The 15090-nt window shown below is 42.0% G+C and overlaps 1 protein-coding gene and 1 long non-coding RNA gene across 8 annotated transcripts in view; one reads left to right on the forward strand and one right to left on the reverse strand.

Moving 5' to 3' along the window:
* Positions 1 to 15090, forward strand: part of FAT1 (FAT atypical cadherin 1) — a 131195-nt gene that overhangs the window by 107812 nt on the left and 8293 nt on the right. For 3 of the 7 annotated variants that reach the window (XM_053402389.1, XM_053402390.1, XM_053402391.1), the window contains exons 23-27: positions 676 to 829; positions 1555 to 1665; positions 5102 to 5733; positions 7238 to 7375; positions 10470 to 10529. In XM_053402389.1, the coding sequence (XP_053258364.1) occupies positions 676 to 829; positions 1555 to 1665; positions 5102 to 5733; positions 7238 to 7375; positions 10470 to 10529 (1095 nt within the window). Of the gene's footprint in view, positions 1 to 675; positions 830 to 1554; positions 1666 to 5101; positions 5734 to 7237; positions 7376 to 7970; positions 8929 to 10469; positions 10530 to 15090 lie in introns of those variants that run through there. The other 4 variants (XM_053402392.1, XM_053402393.1, XR_008332080.1 and 1 more) reach the window with 3 other exon arrangements.
* On the reverse strand, positions 9602 to 12496 carry LOC128420674 (uncharacterized). Its single transcript, XR_008332081.1, has 2 exons — positions 12377 to 12496; positions 9602 to 9788 (listed from the first exon to the last, which is right to left on the reverse strand). It is a non-coding gene; the product is annotated as an uncharacterized LOC128420674 (long non-coding RNA).

The following is a 15090-nucleotide window of genomic DNA, read 5'->3' on the forward strand; positions in this document are numbered from 1 at the left end:
GTGGCTGAATTAATGATACGGTGGCCAGAGTATTTGAGTTCACCTAAATGAGAAACTTCATTTCTTACTAGCAGAAAGAACTTATTTGAGATATTTTACTTACTGTCTATAGGCCTATATTTCATCAAGCATTCATTTTACAACAGAAATATAAATATAGTGCCCTATTGTTGGGCTGCACAGCTGACAGCACCAGCAGCTCTAGATTTAAGAATTGTGTTTACTTTGGAGAATAAAAGATTTTAAAAATGCTTCTGAGCATGAAAATGAAGCTTCGTACATCTTAGGACATTGCAAGCCTCCTTGCAATTTGAGTCTTGTCCTTCCTCTTTTACCAGGCAAAATAAGCAGAAACTAGTTGGGGGCCTTTTCAGAGTTAGCTCCAGGATGGAAATTGTTATGTCCTTTGGATTATAGCAACCTAGTAAGTTCTGAAATTGCTATGGCTTAAGCTATGATCCTATAAATTGGTTACACAGCGAAACACTTCATTATAGCTTATTGTCTGGCTGTTTGCAACTTCTTAGTAGCTTAGGATTGCTTTCATATTGTGATTATGCTCAAAATAATATTAGTTTTTGTTTTACATGGGTTTTGAGAAGATCTGCGTTACAGAAAACAGTGTTTTGCTTTGTGGGTACCTGCGACATCTTTTTAATACTGTTTTTCTTGCAGGTTATTTTTGTAAATGTGCACCTTTATTCATGGGCACTCACTGTGATGTAAGTGTTAACCCATGTGCTTCCAACCCGTGCCTTTATGGCGGCACTTGCATTTCCGTCAGTGATGATTTCATCTGCCAGTGCAGAGGACTGTACACCGGTCAGAGGTATGGCTTCTTTGCTAGCAGAATAGAATTAAACCTATGGTATTTTTTTCCAAGTTATGTTTTGCCTTTAGAATAAACGCTCTCTGATAATCCTTTGAGACAGTTTCACACACTGCAGTTTCTTAAAGTGTAGGGCCAAGATGTTTTACATGTACACTTGAAAAGATAAAGGGTGAGCAATGAGTAGAAACATCCCAATGGTGACTTTGTACCAATGAAAAGCGCTTCCACTCACACGGGGCAGGCACCTGTTCTTTTTTTTTGCAATCCCCTACCTACTGCTGCCTTCAGTGCAATATCCCATACTATTCCAGAGGATCCCCCCACTTTCAAAACAGCTTTTCATGGATGGCTTGAAGGACTACAATGAGATGTAGAAATCAGTAAAAAAAATGAGTGTCTAGTCTTCCCCCAGAGGAAATGTTTTCTGCCACCATGGGAAGCAACCCATACTCATCAGGAATCCCAAATTGTGTGTGCATCTTTTGAGTGAATGGTTTTATTCACAAACCCAAGTTTTATTTCCATAAGATGTGAAAAGGCACTTTATGTCACGTGCTACCATGTCTTACTTGGTGGACTTGGTTCTGCAAGCCTTTGGGCACATTTGCAAACATGGGAGTCAACCCAACATTGCTTGTACCTGAGGGTCATCATCAACACTCATGTTATTCATAGCTTTGAAGACAACTGACAAGATCTGTTCTCTTTTTTTCCATTTCCAGGTGTCAGATTGGTCCATATTGCAAAGACAACCCATGCAAAAATAGTGGGAAGTGTATTGATAGCTTAGATGGACCTGTTTGTGAATGTGAAGCAGGTTTTCATGGAGACAGGTGGGTAGCTTTGTACTGTTCCTAACCCTTACAAAGATTAGCATATAGGATGAATCTTTTTATTTTTAAAGTGTATATTTACTATCAGAGGCTGTAGTACAAATTTGATTGTGAGAATGGTCCCAGAATTGTGTGTCTACAAAGCATTCAGCTCAGGGATGGCCAGTAGCATTTAGTGTTGCTTGAAATTGATGGGGACTATGCCAAGTTTATCCTAGACAAGGGAATACATTGCATCTGGTATTGCTCCCATACTCCAAGGACACCAAACCTGAATTTCTCTCCCTCTCCCTCTCTCTCTCTGTGTGTGTGTACAAAAGAGGGCTCCTTGCTTATTGAGGCATGTATTACAGATGTTAACACATTTTTCTTCATTGCATTATAGCATAATATTAAATCTTCAGAAATATTGTTTTACCAGAAAACAGCAGAAGGCAAATAAACTGGGATTAGCTCTCTTTCATCTCTCATGATCAGGGATTTTACTGATCATTCTGTACTTCAGGGGGAAGAACATAGCTGCACTAGAATTAGCATCCTTTTGCTCGCAGTTTTAAATGGTAAAATGTTCGCATTTGAACAGGAACCAAGGAGGTAATTTTGCTATGGAAGTTTTAGAACATTTCTGCAGATCATTTGAAATACAATTTTAAGTTGATTTACCTTCCCCCTCCCTACATATTTGGCTTCTTTTCTTTTTTTTAATATAATGAATTGGTTTCTTTCTCCAAGCAATGGAATACTTCCTGAATTCCAGTATTTAAAGAGATTTTGAAATCTTCTGAATTTCTGAGCCAGTGTTATCCAGTGAGCACTGCCGGGACCCGAGAAGCGTGGTTTGAATTTCTACCTTTACTGTGATGTTATTGGCTGGTGTCCTTGAAGCTGCATATACAGCCTTATCAACTAAAGAAGGCAAAGCGCCACAAGTACAAACTGTTAGTGGAGCCTGAACACACTCCATCCTTCATCTATAAAAATAGGGAAAATGGTGGCCTGCCACACCAAACATGAGTGAGAACTCATGTTTAGAGTCCCCTATGTAGTGCAGTATTTCACCACCACTATGATGCTCTCACAAGGCAGTCCAGCAAAGTTGTCCCAAGCAGTTTGGTTTTGGGGTGGTTGTTTTTTGCCTTGGCTTTCTGCGGTAACCCATTACAACTTACCTGCTAAACCAATTGGGGATAAAATAGCTCACATGTGTAGCAACTTGGCTGCCACTTTGTTTGCAGTATGGTAAATGAATGTGTCCAGTCGTGTAATTTCAGTTCATGGAAGAATGCATTTTCCTGAATTCAAAACACATTTTTGTTGGGGTGGGGCTACTTGTGAGGCAGCTTGGTGCACCGTGTAGTCAGTGGCACGTCGGGCACTGCTAACAGAGGGGGGGACCTTTCTCTTATCCCTCTCCCTGCTTGCCAGCCAGGGTGCCAGCAAAACAGCTGGCGTGGGAGAAAACGAGGAAGGGGCTTGGGGAATCAGCAAGGGAAGGAGGTTGGGTGGAATAGGATGGCCAGGCTCTGTCCAGATTAAGACGGGCTCATTAATAAGAGCTTTTTCCTAATCCTACTCCCTGGCATACTTAGAACTCAAGTCAACAGGAGCTCTTCCAGTGCTGGTGTTCCAGGTGTTGAATAACTTGCTGTGGGGATCTGATTTTAGCTGAGGGCAGTGTTAGAATCTGAGATATGAAAGCTAGGAGCTAAATGGCACCTTAAGCCTAGGTTATGGGTGTAACATTGGAATGTCTACGCACATTTTTGTTTTGTTTTTAATAACAAGAATACAAAGCTGAAAATGAATGAACTGCAGCTAAAATCTGATGTTCATTTTTCACGTGGTCTAGTCCTTCCCCTGTTCACCTCCCTAATATTCTTAAGAGTGTCTTTTCTCCAGTCTTCAGAGAGTCACTGGAAGTGGGGAGCCAGAAAAAGATCTTTCTTTCCTTCCATTCTGCAGTTTTAATCTGAAATCTTAGGTGCAGTACTGTGCCCAGAGCTCATTAACTGCTTGCGCTAATGAAATTCCCTGTCACAAAAATGCGCCTAGAACAATAGGAGTTTCGAACACTGGCTGAGGGGTACTGAGTGACAGCAAAGAGATGAAAAAGATTGTTCCAGCTTAGAGTGGAGTACCAGAAGAGGCACTAAGTGATGAAGTGATTAATCCCCAGGCCGCAATTGTCTGTGCTCTGGTAACATCCTGTTAAAACTGCTCCAGTGTATTGAATACATGGCTGCCTTTGAAGATGGTTTGGAAAATATGGTTGGTTCAGAGTAACTGCTTGATGCAAAGACTCTTTATATTAAATCAGAATTCTTGCTGTCTGTAACACATACCCTATAAACAGAATACATAATTAAAAATGTAGTTCCATATAAACTTGTATAAAGGCATGTAGGTGTGGAAGCACAGTGGCGGGGTTGAGGATAAAAAGAAGGTATGGACAATGTGTGCTGTCCTGGAGTCCTTGGAGAAAGGGCCAGATTAGAACAAAATGTAATAATAATAGAATCAATAATACAGACCCTTCAAGTGTCCCTGTTTTCCAGGGACAGTCCGGGATTTACAGAAGCCTTCCCGGTTTCTGATTTGATCCTGGAATGTCCCACTTTTCCTTAAAGGGTAAATGGGACCCCTGACCATTAGGTCTAGTCGTGGCCGACTCTGGGGTTGCGGCGCTCATCTCGCTTTATTGGCCAAGGGAGCTGGCGTACAGCTTCCAGGTCATGTGGCCAGCATGACTAAGCCACTTCTGGCAAACCAGAGCAGTGCACGGAAATGCCGTTTACCTTCCCGCCGGAGTGGTACCTATTTATCTACTTGCTCTTTGACGTGCTTTTGAACTGCTAGGTTAGCAGGAACAGGGACCGAGCAATGGGAGCACACCCCATCGCAGGGATTCGAACCGCTTACCTTCCGATCGGCAAGTCCTAGGCTCTGTGGTTTAACCCACAGCACCACCCGCACCCCTCACTTTTCCTTAGGACTCCCCTATTTTCATCAGAGAAATGTTGGAAGGTATAAAGTTATGCAGCGCCCCTGAGCCAAAGAGATAAGCAACTAGGCAACCTTTAGAAGGCTTCTGAAGGCAGCCCTGTATAGTTTTTTAATGTTTGATGTTTTATCATGTTTTTATATATGTTGTAAGCCCCCACCCCCCTGAGTGACTGACGCAACCCAGTCAGATGGGCAGGGTATAAATAATAACATTATTAGTATTAAAAAGACATCCCTATTTTCACTGGAGAAATGTTGGAGGGCATGATGATAATAATGATATGAACAATGAAAATTGGCACCCAACACTCCAGATGAGTCACAGTATTTTTAACATGGAAAAAATATATGTGTTGATGTTATAAATATATCCTGCACTTTCCCATTTTGTGCATTTGTAAGCTGTTCCTTACCTGTTAATGTTTCATTGCAGGTGTTTAACCGATGTTGATGAATGCTTAGAAAGCCCATGTCAGAACGGCGCTCTCTGTGAGAACACATACGGTGCCTATCACTGCAATTGTAGCCACGGATTTGGAGGAAGGCATTGTGCCGACGTCCTGAACAAATATGTTTCAACCCCCTGGAACATTAGCTTAGCAGAAGTCATTGGAATTATCATTTTCATAGCAGGGGTCTTCATACTGGTTGGGATTTTTGTCTTCTGCCGCCAAGTCATCCGGAAGAAGAAGAAGAAAAGCCAGCCAGAACCTGAAGACAAACATCTGGGAACAACAACAGCATTCTTGCAAAGGCCGTACTTTGATTCCAAACTGAATAAGAACATTTATTCTGACATTCCACCCCAGGTGCCTGTTCGTCCCATTTCATATACTCCAAGCATTCCAAGTGACTCGAGGAACAATCTGGACAGGAACTCTTTTGAAGGTTCCACAATTCCAGAGCACCCAGAGTTTACTACTTTTAACCCAGATTCCGTTCATGGCCACAGGAAAGCAGTGGCTGTCTGCAGTGTGGCTCCAAATTTGCCTCCCCCACCTCCATCCAATTCACCATCAGACAGCGACTCAATACAGAAGCCCAGCTGGGACTTCGATTATGACAGTAAGCCGCCGCCTCTTTTTTGAACTGAAAAAGCTTTGCTGGCAGGATATTGAGATTTCTCCTTTTAGCAGTTGTCTACAAAGGTTGAAGACATACAGATTTAAAATAAAAATAAAAATAGAGCTCTCTCATTTTCGGAAGAGGGAACTCCTAGATTGACCCTGAACATCAAAGGCAGTAAATACTTGATTTTGCTGCTAACTTTTGTGGAGGGGAGGGAAACACTGCTTTTCGGTCACAGCCTTGCCAGAATCCTGAATTTCTCCATTGTTTTCTGTGAGCAACTCTCAGGTCTGCATTGTGGTTGAGGAAAAGGGAATCTAAAGGAACTAGAATTTTGGCAGAGTCTGCAAATCTTTCGGTTTAGGCTGTACTTGAGAGAAGTGCAGGCAGAGAATGTTAGGGTGTCCAAGGGAGAAATGGAGAGGCAGTCCCTGGCTGCTTCTTAGCAGCAATATTGGGGAGGAAGTATCCCTCTCCTGTGCTATAAGGGGATGTTTCAGATAAAAGGAAAGGAGACAATGGTAGCAACACCCTAGCTGCCCACCCTGCAGCTCACCTTCAAGACTAACAGTCAACACACAAACCTTCTAGAGTTATATACGACAACAGAGGGGAGGCCTCAGGGGAGTGAGGAAGAAGAAATAAATGTGTATTTTTTCTCTCTTTCCCACCGCAGAAGGCCTAAACAGCACCAAAAAGCTCCCATTTCAGACTGGCTCTGAAAAACTTTTGTAGGGGATTGGTATACTGCAGTGTTTTGCTATACAGTGGTACCTCAGTTTATGAACTTAATCTGTTCTGGAAGTCCATTCTTAAACAGAAACTGTTCTTAAACTGAGGCGCGCTTTCCCTAATGAGGCCTCCTGTCGCCGTTGCCCTTCCACCATTCGGATTCCGTTCTTAGACCGAGGTAAAGTTCGCAAACTGGGACACTACTTCTGGTTTTGTGGAGTTCATAAACCGAATAGTTCGTAAACAGGGCTGTTCTTAAACCGAGGTACCACTGTATATTTATTTAGACAATTTATATCCCATTTAACCAGCATCATCTCCTGAGCAGTGTACAAAAGAATGCAGCGCAGAAAAGGAAAAAAACTGATTAAAACTATAAAATCAGGCTTCAAGTAAAATGCCTGCTGGGGTTTTAAAACAATGAAGCTTAATTTTTTGTCATGTTTCTAATACAGTCCTACCTTGGAAGTCAAATGGAATCCGTTCCGGAAGTCCGTTCGACTTCCAAAACGTTTGAAAACCAAAGCACAGCTTCTGATTGGCTGAAGGAAGCTCCTGCAGCCAATCAGAAGCCGCAGAAGCCCCATCAGACATTCGGCTTCCAAAAATAGTTCGCAAACTGAAACATTCACTTCGGGTTTGCGACATTTGGGAGCCAAAACCTTCAAGAACTAAGCTGTTCAAAAACCAGGGTACGACTATGACTGTAGGGGCATCTTGAAGTTGGTTGTCACATTGATTGTTTCTGCTTGTGTCTCTTGTCTTTCAGCTAAAGTTGTAGATCTTGACTCTTGCCTTTCAAAGAAGCCCCTGGAAGAAAAGGTTTCTCAGCCTTACAGCGCTAGAGAGAGCGTGTCGGAGGTCCAGTCCCTTAGCTCGTTCCAGTCAGAATCATGTGATGATAATGGTAGGTAGATGAGGCCTTGCTGTTTCGTGTCGCTCTGCTTCCTTGTCTACCGTCTCCGCATAGGTGCCTCACGCTGGCATTACAAATATCAACAGGCATATCGTATTCTGTCAGGACCGGCTCACCCAGGTGGTCAGAGAACTGCAGCAATGGCCTCCCAGTAGCAGCAGCAGCACTCCCACTTGCTGGGAAAGTGAGGTGTGAGTTGGCGCATGGGCAGAGACAACCAGGCGCTTGCACAGGTGCAACACACAACACAGACGCCGCCTCAGTATTGCCTCTCAGCCTCCTGGTAAACAGCAGTGATGCTTCTGCCGGGAGGCCATTACTGTGTCCCCACCCCTCTGGGTGAGTGAGCCACTACTGCAGGGATGCATTATTATAAGTTGCAGACGATGTCGTAAGCTGGCTATAAGTCGTTTAAACCTGTAATGGTTAATGTTTAATGTTTGATGTGAAGACAAGGAGTATTCTTTTTGTAAAAATAGTGAGGTTATGAATATTGGAGGTGTGTGGGATGGAGTGAGGTTTTAAAATGTCTGAAAACTGGATTACTGCTTCATTTGTCTCCTCTTTTTCCTTGCTGCTGCCTCAGCTCCCATATGGATCAGAGCAGTACTGAGTGAAAGCAGAGTATGAGGGACTGGCTTGTAAGTCTGATTACGTTAGTAATGAAGGAAGTTGTCCAGCAGGGCTTTTATTGTAGCTGTGTATCTGGCTTATGCCACGATAAGGAGCAAATTTGTGCCCAATCTCTGTGCATGGAAGACATTCCACTTCACTGAATCAGGCCCTATACTATTGTCAGTGTGAGCGAAACACTCTGAAAGTGGCCCTGACCTGTCAAAAGTACTCAGTGAATTTACTTTGGATTTGACCTTCATTGGGTTATTTTTTAAATTACTCCAAAGCTTCATTTCTGTTTTTGTTACTAAGCTTAGGAAAATAATTGGCTACCGTTTTAAAATACATAGTATTTTGCTCATGCTCAGCCAAGATGTCCTGTCTGCTTATTTCAGTGTATTAACTTGTTTGTGGTCTCAACATAAAACTTCCTTTTATTACTTAACCAAAAAAAGTAAGTTGTTTTTTTTACTGAAAACTAGCACTTTCAGTGACGTTTCTGTGTATGTGTGTGTGTTTGTTATATGTATATGCATTGATGGTTTTTCAGTACGAAAGGAACTTAAAAAAAGCTGTAGAACAGAAGTAGCATTTTGAAACGAGTTTATAGTTTTGCACTGTAACAACTAGTACGCACCATTTGTTTCTCTATGGCTGGCTGCAAGTTCCAAATACACTAGTATGATTCAGAGTGATAAAAGAAAGGAATGCAAATGGTAAATGTCAGAACTGAAAGTCACAGTTGACAATATTATGCAGCTATGAGCATGACACTTAGCTTGCCAGTTCTCCACTCAGCCAGTTAATTAGAGAACCAGAGAACCCTAGCCAACGATTTGGCTGGTTATTGCAAAATTTTCCCTCCCCACTCTCCAGCTTTTCCACTCACATTCCCCTTCCTTCTGTATCTTGTGTTGCTTCCCCACCCGCTGCCCATGCAGCAATATACAGCCTCTCCCACTGCTGGGCTCTGTGTGATTTTTTGGCTCCACTTCACCCCCTTCCCCTTCTTCCCTCACTTTCTCTGACTTTCTGTTCCTCTTCTGCTGCCCCTCTCCATTTTCTCCTCAGTTCGCTCGCTTGCTGTATCCTCAGTTCACTCGCTTGCTGATGTAGACTATTCAAGAAAACTTTGAATTGGAAGCTTTCAGTTTATGTCAGGAAAATTCCTGATCCCCCCCGAGAAAATTTATCTTGTCTATTTTACTTGTCTTTAGCCATCATAGCCAATAATTTTGAACCTGTTGGGCTTGCCTAGCGTTTATATGCAGTTGGCATCCATACCTTGTTGCTAACGAACTTTGGAAATGGAAAAATAAAAGACTGGAAAGATTTCAGTCCCTGATCACTGAACCTGTCCTCCTTTTCCTCTTCCTACACATCAGCTGCATTACCTTATGAAATAGCCTTGATCCAAGCCTGTTTCATTAAACCTTTTAGTGCTTTTAAAAATGACCTCCACTTAACCTTTTCTCTGATTCTTGAACTTGCCTTCCCCTGTCATGAACTTCGCATAAAACCTGCTCAACATTCCTACCCACCTCTTACCTTTGGTTTTGCACTCATAAAAGCTGGAATATTTCCCAGAATTCTTATTTCTTCTTCCTTTTTTTAGAAGTTAAAAAATTGTGAACATCCTATGCACTGGCTGTAGGGGAGGTGTTTGCAGACCAGCTGTGGAGAAGCAGCATAGGGCTTTAGGACACATAACAGCCATAAAACAGGTTCCATTTGCAGAACTGAGATGCCATTTTGAATTTCAGCAAATTTTGATCTACCACCTGCAATCCTTTAGGGGAGAAAAAAATATTGTATCAGTAAAACGAACCAGTGAAATTATACATGCAAACTTGTCTTAGGACTAGTTCACACTTTACTCTTTTTGTAAATAAAATAATATACATGTGCAGTGCATCGATTATGAATGGTGAATGTATATTTAAACCATTTTTTTCTTGTTTAAAAAAGAATAGGAGCAACTGAGAAAGAATTGGGCATTTGTGTGTTGAAAATTGGCCGTTTAAATCAATGAGTGCCATTCACAATTGACACAGCACACATGTATGTTGTGCCTCAGTATCCATTCCCAGATACTAAAAATAAAGTGCGAATGAGCCCTGACGATTGCTAAAATGTATATACGCATGTTCATCTTTGCAATCCATTTGCCGTTCTAATAACCTTTCCAGACCATTCATTTAGAGCTGTTTGCAGAGTCCAGAGTATATTCAAAGAGGCAAAAGCACAGAATTTTTTTGAATGTGTATTCCCAGTCAGAACAGAATGCCACTGGTGCTTGTGTAAACATTATGTGCCTAACCCCACTTGAAACGTTGTGCAGTTGTGTGTAATTATTAGAAGATTTTTAAGCGTTTTTTTATGTTTCTTGGTATGCTTTTATATGCTGTTTGAAACTGCTGCTAATTATAAGTTTCTCTTTTAATTTGCTCCTTCCCATACTTTTTACAAGCTTCCCTAGTGACTGTAATACACCTTGTCAATGCTGTTGTTGACTCGGTGGGAAAAGAAGGTATATAGTTTTCACTTTTTATTTATGGTCTGGGCAGAACGTTGCATGCATTTCTCTTCTAGGAATGTATTAATACATTAGAGGTATTAAATTAAGATACATCATTTCTTATAAACAGTATACACATTTGTTTGCTTTAATAGACATACAAATGGGGATGTTTAATCTAGTCTCATTATTTTTTTTTACTCAATTTCCGAAAAGACCACCTCTGCATGTATTCATACACTAGGGCATTCCAACAAGAAAACAGCATCAAGTCCTGGCATGTTACCATAACACTGAGCACAGATTATCCCTTTATTATCACAAGTACATTCCCAGGATAGGAGAAGGCATGACCATCAGTCCTATGTGTCTCAGTTACTCCTAGATTTGCACCTGATAAAGCAGCAGCCGCAACAGAGAAGCTCTGCCTCCAGTTTATGTATCTCCCCTATCTGAACTGCACTCAGGCAGGCAAAGACTCTGCCTGCATGTAACCTTTTCTCCTCCCACTTCAGTCCTCTTCTGGTCCTGGGAGACAGTAGAACAGGAGAGGTGATGGCAGGAGGAGGAGGAGGTGTGGAAGCCCTTGACCAGGCATAGGCAAACTCAGCCCTTCAGATGTTTTGGGACTACAGTTTCCATCATCCCTGACCACTGGTCCTGTTAGCTAGGGATGATGGGAGTTGTAGTCCCAAAACATCTGGAGGGCTGAATTTGCCTATGCCTCTCCTTGACTCTACACCAGCCTGACCTACCCCTTCCTCCCCTTGCACCTGTTCTCCACTCTCCAATCCTGCAGCTTCTCCTGCCTTTGAATATTACAGGCTCCCTCAGATCACTGGTCCCTTCTTCCAAGTCAGTCTCCAAACCCACATTGTCCCAGTGCCCATTCCTCAGTGTCCAGCCAAGTCCCAGACATCCTGTCTCTCAGCCTCATTCTTCCCCATAGGTGAGCAGTAGCAATCTGCCATCATAGGGCCAAGTTCTTCCTTTCAGCATCTTTCCCCTTCCCTCTTCTCTGCACAAAGGCTTCGCCAGTATCGGAGCTATCGCCCAGCTCTTAAGCCATTCGTTTTGCGGCTGGAACAAGCGGGAACTGCCCCATGCAATGTCATGAATGAAAAGAGGATTGAAGAGCACACTTCACACTAGTGCATGCTATACACAGTACTCCTTCGGGAAGTTGTGGACTCTGCTTCCTTGGAGATTTTTAAGCAGATGTTAGATGGTCATCTGTCATGAATGCTTTAGCTGAGTTTCCTGCATTGCAGGAAGTTGGACTAGACAATCCTAGGGGTCCCTTCCAACTCTACATGTCTATGATTTAATTATGTTAATATATATATGAAGATTACCTCATAAAATCCTTGTAGGTCTTGCATAACCAGAACAGAAAAGAAGCAATCTTATTAACAATACTACTCCCCCCCTTCTGTTGAAATAGTAGAGGTGTACAAGTGAACAGTGCTATGGCACTGTTTAAAGTACAGTTTGCCTAGGGATATCATAGCTGGGTGGTTGAATGCAAACAGAAAGGAAGTTTGGTGCAATGTTTAACAACATGAACTTATGAACTGAGGTGTCTTCAGTTCAAATTTTAGGTCAGCCATCAATTTGCTGGCTGGCCACTAGGTACTCAGAATATGCCGCTCTCCCCGTATGTAATGATGGTGATAATAAAACAGCTTACTTTACAGGATTTGTAAGCATTACTGAATGGTACACAAAGCATCTTAAATGCACAGAACAAGTGCGATATAAATACTGTGATATTCTCCAAGGCATACAGTTGACATGCAAAGTAGAAAGTACCTGAAAATATTGATCATCTGAAAGATTTAGTTCTCCTGTTAACGTACCTGCAGACAGCCTCAATAGTACCAGCCTCAGTAAAGTTTTGGTTCACACCAGGCTCGTACCACAACTTTTTCCCAGCATAGGTTTCTTCTTTCCCTGGGGTACACATCTTCTGCGTGGTAGACTACAAGGAGAAAATAATCAAGACTTTAATGTTTTTGGGGCTTCCGGTTAGCGCCAGCGCTTAATGGCGGATCTCACCCGGAGCTCCGGGAGAGGTCTGCTTCGTAGGTTCGGGTCCTGTCAGCTACGGCGGAGCGGGGACCCTCAAAAATCACAGGCGTGTTGCCTGTGAACCGGAGACTCGGCGGGCACCTTTGCGCCCCCCCAACGCTGTGAAATAGCCTTTTTAAAGGCTGCGGATCAGCGGAGGGTGTGAGGAGCGGTGCTGAGAGTCGTCTTCACCCAGCCTGCGAAGCGAAGCCGCGTCGCCATTAGCGGAGAGCGCTGATTTCTTCCGGCGAAAATTGGATCAAAAAACAACTATCCGTGAGTAGGATTGACCGTTAAAATACAATTGGACATTAAAATTAAAGAAATTGGGTACCGAGACGGAGAAGCACTAAAAAGGAAGTCTGCTTTCCGTTCTGTAGCAAGATCAAAGCGAAAGGCACTCTAGCTGTAACTGCTTGAGAGGAAATTTGCGGAAACTAAGAAATCCACCACCAAAGCAAAGAACTCCCTCCCCGAAGGCAGAAGGGGGGGGAAGAAGACATTAAAGTGTTTATCTGCCAATTTTTAAAGAACTGAGTTAAATATCGCTGTTCTTATACCTGGGATCGGACTGCCGGAGGAAAGGTACCGGCTAAGGACTGTTGCTATAAGAAGGTTAAAAAGTATCTTTAATTGACTTTGGCTACTCTCAACTTGAAATATTTATTTTGTTGCACTGTAAAGTTACTTATTGGACATTATTGACTTGGATCCCTTAGAAAGAGAAAAGAACAATTGGAAGGGACTAGGAAAACTTTTGTTTATTTTTAAGAGAGTGTGGGACTATCTGGAGAAGTAAAAAATTGACTCTGCGCCCTCTAGAGGATTTATAACTTGTTACAGCAACAAGTGAAGTGTAAAATTTGAGAACTTTTGTCTGACAGTTTAAGAGTGTGGGAATGACCTTGACTAAAAGACTTTGTTATGGCAGATGGTAAAGACAAAGGGGATTTACAAGAAACAACTTTGAGATCTGGCAAACAATATAAAATTGACTCTTTCATGCAGAGAAGGGCTTCTGTATCAGGAGCCTCTGGAACTACAGCTGCTCCAAAGGCAAGAGTGAAAACAATGTCTACAGAAGAATCATTTGCCAAGGTACTGGAGAAGATAAATGACTCTTTGGAGGAACTAAAAAAGCAAGGTGCAGAAACTAAAGCACAAGTGGCTGAAACTAAAATACAAGTTGCTGAAACAAATAAGAAAATTGAAGAAATCTCTGGGAAAATTGACTCAAATACAAAAAGTATAACTGACCTTGGGAATAAAGTGAACTCAAACGCAGAAGCAATTGGGAAAATACTGGAAGAATCATCTACAACAAGAAAGATAGCTGAGGAAGCAAAAGAAATTGCAACTGCTGCTGAAGGGAAATTTCCACCAGTGTTTAAGAAACTAGACGAATATGAACTGGCATTTTCCATGCAGGATATGCAACGCAAGGAGAGGAATTTAAGGATCAGACTTGTGCCGGAAAAGGAAGAAGACAACCTGGTGGACTATTTGACAAAAGAATTTTCTGACTTTTGGAAGCAGGAGCTGGATAAAGAAGCATTTAAGATAGAAAGCGCTTTCAGACTGGGAGCAAGGCAGAGGAAGAATCGACCCAGAGATTGTCTTATAACTCTAAGATCAAAGGAGGAGCGAGACAAAATATTGAACCTGCATTACCAAACAACCCTTCGAATTGAAGATTTTCATATTGAGATCTTCAAAGACATTCCTAAGAGTATCTTGGATGCAAGAGGACACTACAAGGACTTGGTGATACTGCTGAGAAGGAACTACATACCATTCAGGTGGGAGTTCCCCCAAGGCCTGTCTTTTAAATACAAGGGGAAGAAGAGAAGAATAAAGACTGTGAGTGATAAAGACAAGTTCTTGGGAGAACACGAAGAAGACCTACAGAAAGAGACGCATCCAGGACAAGGGCATCCTTCATTAGATACGGATACGGAACCACCGACAAACGAAGAACAAAAATTGGGAGCTGTAGGAGGAAAGAGCAAATAACCCCATCATGGACCTGCAGCTTCTTACCTGGAATTGTAACGGTTTGAACATCCCTAGAAAGAGAAAAAATATATTTCATGCTTTGAAGAAAGACCAATTGGACCTAATTTGTTTACAGGAGACCCATGTGACAAGAGCTCATAGAAAGTTATTAATAAATAAAAGATTGGGACAAGAATTTATTTCTTCAGACAGAGTAAAAAAGAGAGGAGTGGTGATTTATGCAAAGGAGAAGCTGCAACCGAAACAAATTTTTAAAGATGACCAAGGAAGATATTTGGCAATCGAAATTCAATTTCAAGGAGAGAAGTATTTGATAGTGGGAATTTATGCACCAAATGAAGGGAAAGCTGAATTTTTTAAGAAGCTGCACGAGATTTTGATGGATTATATGGATTACAAATTAATCATGATGGGAGACATGAATGGAGTAGTTTCAACAAATATGGATAAAGCACAAAGACAGGTTGTAACAAAAGATGGAAGACTA

The sequence above is a fragment of the Podarcis raffonei genome, chromosome 9 (genome assembly GCF_027172205.1).
Source record: "Podarcis raffonei isolate rPodRaf1 chromosome 9, rPodRaf1.pri, whole genome shotgun sequence".
Lineage (NCBI taxonomy): Eukaryota > Metazoa > Chordata > Lepidosauria > Squamata > Lacertidae > Podarcis > Podarcis raffonei.